At 33.5% G+C, this 9,323-nt stretch overlaps 1 protein-coding gene and 1 pseudogene across 1 annotated transcript; one reads left to right on the top strand and one right to left on the bottom strand.

Moving 5' to 3' along the window:
• The first annotated feature begins 995 nt into the window (after positions 1-995).
• On the top strand, positions 996-3,193 carry LOC106325697. The gene is made up of 4 exons (XM_013763755.1): positions 996-1,152; positions 1,687-1,947; positions 2,110-2,268; positions 2,907-3,193. The coding sequence occupies exons 1-4, from the start codon at positions 1,144-1,146 to the stop codon at positions 3,138-3,140; spliced, it is 663 nt and encodes a 220-aa protein (XP_013619209.1). The 5' UTR covers positions 996-1,143; the 3' UTR covers positions 3,141-3,193.
• A 1,637-nt stretch (positions 3,194-4,830) lies between these two features.
• Positions 4,831-9,100, bottom strand: LOC106324284 (annotated as a pseudogene).
• Positions 9,101-9,323: the final 223 nt, after the last annotated feature.

Here is a 9,323-nt window from a genome sequence, read left to right as displayed (position 1 = left end):
TATCTATCAGATTGGGACATGCCAATTAAAGGACCAGTTCAAGACTTGGCGCCCATGAAGCTAAACTATCAAATTGTCCATGCGCCAACTTGAAGAACATACACGGGGGTACAATTCAGAGGGAGTTCATGTGTTGTATTCTTTTTCCTTATCCATGGTTTTGTCCCACTGGGTTTTCCTGGAAAGGTTTTAATGAGGCAACATTAAGCATGTTACAAGCCCTGAACCGGATGTGTCGATCAAGGGGGAATGTTATAAACCAAGTGGTGATCGACCCATATCAGGCCCAAACCGTCCGGCCCATCAGCTATCCATCCGGCTCATTCGCTAATGACTTAGGCGAATAAAAATTTACATTTATCTATACTTGATGTTTATCATGTTTCATATGTATTTAGGATACGTACTATTTCTTATTCTTATTAGAAATATGATTTCTTTTTTTCTTATGACGATCTAAATAACACGGTCTAATACTTGTATAAATATAGACTTTTGGTCATGAGCAATAATAGGCTTACGCAACGTCTCTTTTATAACATATATTGAATTTTAATAATGTGGTATATGCAATGCGATGGGTATATCTTCGACATCTTATATTCCTATGTATGTATATGTACAGAATGATATGATTCCAAAATTAATAGGCTAGTTTCCTTGGAAATTTCGGAGTAAATACTGGAAATTTGCTTACCTTTATCGCACCTTCTAAATTATAAAGACTTCCTTTTTCCTCTCACAGTCAAATTATTTTTCATTTGTATTTAAAACATATTAGACTATTTCGTAAATGTAGGATAAACTTGGAAGGTTAAAACTTAAAAAGAGCCACAGTTATTGTTGACTATTTGGACTTTTGATTTTCCCTTATTTAATTAATTATAAAAAATTCTTTTTCTCTTTTTAATTTATACTTTCTCAGAAAACACAATATATACAATTTATATATTCATAATATAACTTGTTTATATTTCCTTGGCCGTCTACTAATTTATTCACACTACAATCACTTGTTTCTTTTTCTTTTTGCTTCTCCTCTCTCTTTCTTCTTCCCCAAGAACCCTTTAGATGATTTTATTCGAAGAAATATAAAAGTCTGCCCATCTGATCCACTGAAGGAATCCACTTTCTCATACCCAAATGAATCTGGTACAAACCCTTTATACATCTATATTTTTCCAATGAATTTCATCTGTTTTTTTCATTTGTATATCATTTCATCATAAACACCAATGAAGCTTCAAAATTTATGCAGATCTCATCCTTTTCTTTGCTTATAAATCACTAGATTCGAGTGTTTGGTTTCACAAAAAATGATATATAAGAAAAAATCTGCAGAATCCATCCTTTACGCCAGTCTAATATATTTATTCATTCTGTTACAAAAAAAAAATATTCATTCTAAATTTCATTAAATTTTCAAATTTCTGCGGATCCATCTATTTCTATTGTTTCAAACGAAACCCTCTAATTAAAGTTTCAAATGATTGCATGTAAAATCATTTTATATAAAATCAATAAAAGTTCTAAATTTCTACAGATTTGATATTAAATTTTGAAAATAAGTCGATTAAAATTTGTCGTACAACCATATTTATAATTCATATACATCTTAGTCAACTTTCCAAATTTCTTCTGATATTCACAAGAAAAGTTGTAACTAGAAAAAAATATAAGTTGCAGAGTGAGAAGAGAAGAGTTGATGAAGATTGGATTACGGCACTATTGTGCTTAGAGTTCTTTGGGATATGTATGAATCATAAGTATCTTCGAAAGAACGAGAAGAATGTCTTTTGCATTGACTGTAATGCCCAAATATGCAGACATTGTTGTGACACAGAAGCACACTTCCTCCATCGTCGTCTTCAGATTTGCAAATACGTTTATCAAGATGTTTTGCGTCTCCTCGATATTCAACACTACTTTGATTGCTCCGAGATACAGGTTTTTTCTTGATATTAAATCATTATAAAAATTAATTAAATTTATTTGAAACTACTTTTGTTTTCTAACTTCTGTTTTGATCGAGTCTTTGAAAATTCCAAATTAAATAGACATATCGCTTTTGCTTTTCTTTGTATCGGAACAATTTGTCTCTGGAAAAAGACATATAAAATAAATGGAGAACAAGCTATACATTTGAATTCGCGGCCGCAAGCAAAAGATGCAAGACCTTCAACAAAATCCAAGAATGCAGGTTCATGTGTGACGTGTAAAAGATATATTCAAGATCGTCCTAATCGATTTTGCTCTATCTCTTGCAAGGTAATATATGTTATTTCAATCTCTTTTAAAGTTTTTCCCCTATGCATTGTTACCCTGTTAGTTATGCATTGTTTTAGTAGTTTTTATATTAGTAGTTGGCAAAAGTATACAAAACGTTCTGATGAGAAGGTAACCAAAATGTTTTTTGATTATATGGTATACAAATTGTTTTCTTGAAACTTCAAAAGAAAGTTAAGTCTTCAATGAGACATATCTCTGACATAAGATAAATATGCGTGTTTTGAATTCTACACATTATCAACTATACAGTTCACACTTCAATATATACATTTTCTTGGTTTTAGAGTCAACAATATGCTATACTCGAGGTTCATTTTAGTTTCTTCTCTTAAAATAATTAGTTTTCTTTTTTTAGGTTATATTATATCATTCGAGTATATCTTTAATCTTTTAACATGGATATATATCTATAATTTTGACGTGTAACCTACATTGACATATGAGTATTAACTTCTTGAAACGTTAATTTGGACATAATTTATAAAGTGAATTGTATACACGTCGTGAACACGTTTCAAAACATGAAATTTGCACAATTCATTTGAAATCAAATAACGTAATTTATGTTAAGTTTATGGTCTGCTAATTCAATGACAATTGCTTTTTTTTTTTTGTAGATTTCAGCTTCTCCAGAAAAGCACAAATTTTGTTTCTCTCCGGAAATAAACCAAAGTGCTTTGAAGAAAGAACATTATAATCAAGAACAAAACTTAGAAGAGAAAAAATCATGCACATCATCACTCACAGATGTTTCAGAAGACTCGGATGTTTTATTGGGTAATTTTTCATTGAGACCACTCGTTAGGATACTCAAGAGAAAAGGAGTTTCTAGAAGATCTCCTCTTAACTGATTTTTTCCGTGGATTTTGTTATCAAAACCGTACATTATTTATATTTTCTATTTAAGAAGGATATTATATCGGTTTATGTTTAAAATAAAAACTTTTTTGAGAGAAATATAGTTTATATAAGTTTCTTTTCTAAAAAAAAAATTATAAACAGAAATAATGAATGTTTTGAAATAAAACTTTAAAAAGGACCAGAAAGATTGTGATGTGGAATGGCATATGAGTGATTTATTTATTATCCATCATAAAGAAAAAGAGGTATGGGACCAAAAAGTTTTCAGTGTTTTGGTGTGCATGAGATTGTGTTGATTCACTGGAACCCACAAATACAAAATGTGAATGTTATGCAATATTCTTAATGCTTTCCAGGAAAAAAAAGTTGATTGGTACATTCGTCTACAGAATTGACGAATGAAGAAAATATAAATGTATTACATTTTTTTTCAATGAAATGTGTATACTACATAATCTTTGGTATATACCAGAAGGCAGAAAACTAAATGTAAATCAATCTTTAATAAAACCTTGAGAAAATACATGCGTACATTATAACAACTGATCATGATAATGGTCTGCGGCGACCTGTTTTATATATTCATTATATCACAGAGTTTTATTCAATTAAAATAGTATCACCATCGTTATCATTTATTATGATAATATATACTCCGTCCGTTCTAAAATAGATGATGTTTTAAAAAGTTTTTGATATTTCAAAATAGATGATATTTTGATATTTTTATATTAATCTTAAAATTGTGTTACCGACGATGTTTTATACTTACTTTTAAGAATTGGTTGAACTAATTTTAGTTTATATTTTTAAAGTAATTTTTTAGAAAACAGTGTGTATCTTAATCGTTGTGCATACATCCAAAACATCGGTATGAATGGTGACCAGGGAACGGCGAAGAATAATGCATTCCCTAAAGTTCTTAAAAAAAATCACAATTCACGGAAATAATAATTCTCTTTCATTCTCTTTCATTCTTTTTTTTGTAGAGAATTAAAGAACAAAATTATTCTTTGTTAAATTTGATAAGGAACAACCATTCCTTTTCACTTCTGCTATTTTATTTCCGTACATTTTTTTTTTTATTCGTTCTTCTTGTTTTTCGAATGGTCACCAGTCAGACTCCAACTATTTTAGAATGGAGAGAGTATTTTTTATTTAAATATAGTAATGTTAGGAATTCATAACTAAAAAGATAGAAGCACCGACTGAGAAAAAGAACATACGCATAACATAATCGCGATATATTCTCCAGATTTATAAAATGTTTTTGCATGCTTTAGTAAATTTGCACACAAACAGCTGAAATTGAGGGCATTTCAAAAATATAAGTGAAATGAAACTCTTTAAAATATGAAGCCAAATATACATATGTAAGTAAAGTTAATATTGGACAACTCGCTTAAACTTCGAAGAAATTTGTTAAATTTTATACTTAAGCTATTTTGATTATTAAATGTCTTAATAGTTAAATAAATATAACAAAATATTTTAAAAGAATAATAACCACCTGGGCCTCGCTAGTCGACATGGCGCGTTTATTGGGCCAGACACCTTCGTCTCGTACAAAATAAAATAAAAAAAATTAGTTTTTTTTAAATGCAAATTTATCATGATATTACAATTATGAAAAAGATTACATAGACGATTCGACAACCGACAATACTACCTGTTTTATGAGGATCTACGCCTAACTGCATCACTAGAGCCGTCCTAAGAAGACATACGTCTGACTGGATTTACTTGCACCATGTTGAAGTTCTCTTGTAAACATTTCTTCCATAGTTTACATAATTGTTTAATAAATCATTTTTTTCAGGAATTGAAACATGAACCTCTTATAATGCGCAATCTGCAAAAAATTGCATATCCTAAGATTTAAATCCTAGACCTGAATGTAGAAACTATTAAATCTAACCACTGAGCTACTGTGCTTTCGCATGAAAAAAATAGTCTATAATTATCTTTTAAACCTACTCATAAGAATATAAAAAAATCTTTAAGCATAGAGCATCCTCGTCTTGTGGCTGGATCACTGACACTGTTATTGATAATTTATTGCTCAACTTATTAAAAGATATGTAATCAATGATAGAAGAAGAATGATGGACATAATGTTTTGGCAGCAAAATCCACTTTAGAAATTTAAAAATTCAAAAGAAAAAGTAACAGGAAAAACTACTAATTGGGTATGATTATGGCGGACAAAAAGTAAAGAATGAAAGAATGTTGTGTGCCAATTGAATATGACAGATTTAACCGAAAGAGTCTTAGAGACATTGGTTGGAAAGAAGATACCGTATCAAAAATATGAAATAGACTTAAGTAATATATAAGAAATTTAAGTTAATCAATGTACTACCAATTAGTTTTAAATTGAAAGCCTAAAAAACTTAACATGTTATCAGAGAAGGCCCATACCCTGACTCATTAATCTGGACCGGAAAATAGTCCGATCATCCCATTAGCTGATGACCTATAGAAGTCTCAGTTCTGCCGAGATTGCTAGAAAATAAAATATTGTCTCGTATGGGGTATGATGGATTATGTGATATTAATGGTTATACGCACTATTATCTCGGAGAAGGATGTTAGAGAGAAGATTCCACATTGGAAATATGGACTTAAGTAATATATAACAGACTTAGGTCAATCCACTTAATACCAATTGGTTTTAAGTTGGAAGACGAGCAAAATTGACATATATATATATATGAACATATGCTTTCAAATTGCTTAAAAGAATATAGAAAACTTTACTAAATTATTTATAACTTTTAAAATCTCAGGATCTACTTTTAGTTAAGTTATATATCTTTTGCTACAGTTATACAATATTTTCTACGTACATATATATGAAAATGCATATACATTTTTCAAATGCAATAAAGCAAACATAGATAAAATGGTTTGGAAATTTTCACTATGAAAATGCATGATGATAGAGGAAGCTGCAAAATTCAAAATATTCGATAAATGGTCAGTGAATTACACAGATTTTTTATCAATAGTTTTCAAAAGAAAGGAAGCTCCGCATTTCTTGTATCTTAAGCTATCTATATCCAAAAACCCTGCTACGCAAAGTTAGTAGCTAGAGCTAGCGAATGTCGACACTGCGTTTCTTGGAACCCAAAACACCTGTAGCAGGAAAACGCCGAAGGCACATCGTCACCGTCTTCTATTGAATGGAACTTAGTGTGGTGCCAAACCTTGCAAGCATCACAAGCCACCATTCTCTCACCGTCATCATCTATAGCTCCACATTTGCAGTCAACGGTCCAGTTATCAAACCCACCTTCATACCTAAGCACTGTTCATGTGTCCAGACCAAACCCAGTCACCAGAAACTCCGTCCTAATCTTATTACCACCTTCTGATTCTAGACTAGAGTTCTCTCCAATCTTCTCAAGATCTTTGTTTCTGATCTCCAACACTTCAAAACTCTCCATTATGCAGTAAGTGTCCCTCAGCGCTTTCTCTACTGCAGACTTCAGCACTCTGATGGTTGCGTTTCGAGAAACCGTCACGAGCTCTCCAGGAGGTAGCTTCCGGGTCAAGTCTCTGAGCAGCTCTTCGTGATTGGGCAGAACTTGGCAGCCTACTGTTATAGACTCCTGCTAGTCCTGGTGAGAAGGTAATGGCCACTCTTTGAAAAAGCTCTTGCAGTTCAAGATAACCTCAGAGGCATCACTGTATACTTCTAAATCAGGATACGTTAACAAGAGATTCCGATACAGATACAGAATGTCTTCTTCATACGGGTTCAGTCCAGGAGTGGTTGATGCTTCTTGATTGACTTTGATGAGGGGGAATCGGATCCGTGATCCCGGAGTTGTGAACCTCTGAATGATTTGGTCTCCCGTTAGAACTTTGTCAATGTGTTTGAGCAAGAAATTAATCAATCCTTTATCACGAATGCTACCACTAACAGCCTCATAAAGCTCTCGGCGAGTTAAGACGATGTTTCGGTCTTTAAACGCATTGAGAACCGCTTGTGCTGTCTCGCTCAACCTCTTTCCAGACCATTTACAGCCTTCTCCCGCAGCCAAAGCATTGAACGAGTCATACTTAGTGCGACTCATTGTGTGTTTGCCAGGGGATGAGAAAGAAGGGTTATCCCAAGTGTCCTCTCCAGGAACTGGACTTGAAGAGATTGCTGCTAGCGCTATTGCGGTCTTTCTCTCAATGGGAGCTTTGGACCTGAAGGCAAGCATGAACTGAAGCAACTCAGAAAGAGTGACCAGTGGGGTTTGGCTGGATTCTCTGTAAAAACCGATGATCATCTTCATCAGTCTCTCTTTTCTTACTCCGGAGAAATCTTCCATGAGCTTGTCAAGTTCCATAGAGCTGAGAATGAGGATAGCTCGAGTATATTGATCTTTTTTTACCCCAAAGTTTCCATGAGAGAGTGTGTAACCCATTTTCCCGAACCATGGGTGACCGTATGCAACACCATGGAGCAGCCTCAGATCCATTGATCCTTTCCTCGATGTATCATCCAGTGAAATCTTCCTGAAGCCATTATATATATATTAGAAAGACAAAATCACCGATTAACAGTTTCTTCATAAACACTATTTGGTTGGTGTTTTATAAAATACATTCTTGAACTCATAATGTATTTTAGTTAGAATATCTAGTAATCATAAAATGGACAACAACATGGTTTTTGATATGTTGGAAACCAAAAACAAAAGTAACGCTTGATTTTTGAAATTTATGTGATTCCATTTCAAAACTAACAGGTGTAAGACCATGATTAACTCGGGATTCTTAAAGCGGGGTTCTTGCCGGAAGTTAAGAAACAGTTTTTTAACTTCCGCTAAAAACCCTCATCCTAAGAACTTCGGGTTAATCATGCTCTAATAAATAGATTATTAGTTCAAACAACTAAAAAAAACTAGCCTAGCATGAAAATGCCACAATCTCTTTTAAATTTTTTTAATTGTCATATATCAATTCAACAATTTTTCTGATAGTCCAACGTGCACAAAAACACTTCTACTAAAGGTTATTTTATGTATATCTCATGCAAACATAAAATATAATTTTACTAAATATAAATAGTATTAAGAATTTCCTCAAAAAATACCGCAATGGATTCTTAATAGTAGTCGTCTAATAAATAAAATAATCTTTTTTTCCTTATTTTTTGTGAGATGCTATAGTTGAAAACCTTTTCAAAATGCTCTAGTACCACAATCTTTTTATAGTTAGTAAAAAAAAATTCATACCAAATATTAGATTCCATTATATTATACTATAGCATCAAATCTTATAAAAAACAGAGTTGTAGTCAAGAAACGTAAAGAAAAGAATCCAGTTGACCTGGTGTGAAGAGTAGAGCAAAGACGGTCTCAAAGATCCATGGCCCGGTCGCCAGAGAAAAAACTAGAAACATTATCACTCTTGATGCAGAGCAAGTGACCAAATCCATTGCAGTGAATCACACCATGCATCAAATGCCGAGAAGAAGATGAAGTAACCTCCAAGCTATCTTTCCTTAACGGCTTCATCCACTCATCACTCGCAGGATTATCAAATGATACTTCCTCTTCGATACATAATGATGACTCCAACCTGTACAATTCATAAATCAAAGATCAAGAAAAAGAAAACGATCACGAGAAAAAGATCGAAGTCTTTTTTTACCGACGCATCTACAGAAATCGCAGAGAGGATTGGGAGAGCAACCGACTGAGACTTGTTCTTCGATGACGAAGAGAGGGAAACCGACGCCGGTTGCTTGGCTGGCGAGGAAGAGACGTGAGACGGTGGTGTTGTTTCTGTCGAGGGTGTAATCTTGAGTCTCGGCGTCGTCAGTGAGGAGCGATCTGATGTTGTCGCGAAAAGGGGTTGCGGGGAGGTTGACTAGGGAGGCAGAGGAGGGGGAAGAGTCGTTGAAGATGAGGATCTTGGTGACTTTTTGCCTCTCCGTGGTTAATGCCATGAACTGTTGTAAAGGACTTTACGACGACGAGAGCAAGGTTTTGGGGTTTATATAGGAAGGAGTAATCATTTTGGGTAGATTACTACGTGACATTGCGATTTGCTGAGGGAGTGAACAGTACAAAGGGTCTCTATTTTCCGTTTTGAAGTGAATTGACGTTGTGGCCCTTATTCTGGCAGCGACGTTGCTAGTCTCGTACCTTTTTTGTCGTTTTGCGATTCTG

This window comes from Brassica oleracea, chromosome C2, assembly GCF_000695525.1.
Source record: "Brassica oleracea var. oleracea cultivar TO1000 chromosome C2, BOL, whole genome shotgun sequence".
Classification (NCBI taxonomy): Eukaryota; Viridiplantae; Streptophyta; class Magnoliopsida; order Brassicales; family Brassicaceae; genus Brassica; species Brassica oleracea.
Note: the sequence above shows the minus strand (reverse complement) of the source record. Positions and strands in the feature narration are given on the sequence as shown.

Coding starts and splice junctions, on each gene's coding strand:
- LOC106325697 (XM_013763755.1), top strand. Junction 1,948..2,109: donor TTGATTGCTCCGAGATACAG/GTTTTTTCTTGA, acceptor CTCTGGAAAAAG/ACATATAAAATAAATGGAGA. Junction 2,269..2,906: donor TTTGCTCTATCTCTTGCAAG/GTAATATATGTT, acceptor TTTTTTTTGTAG/ATTTCAGCTTCTCCAGAAAA.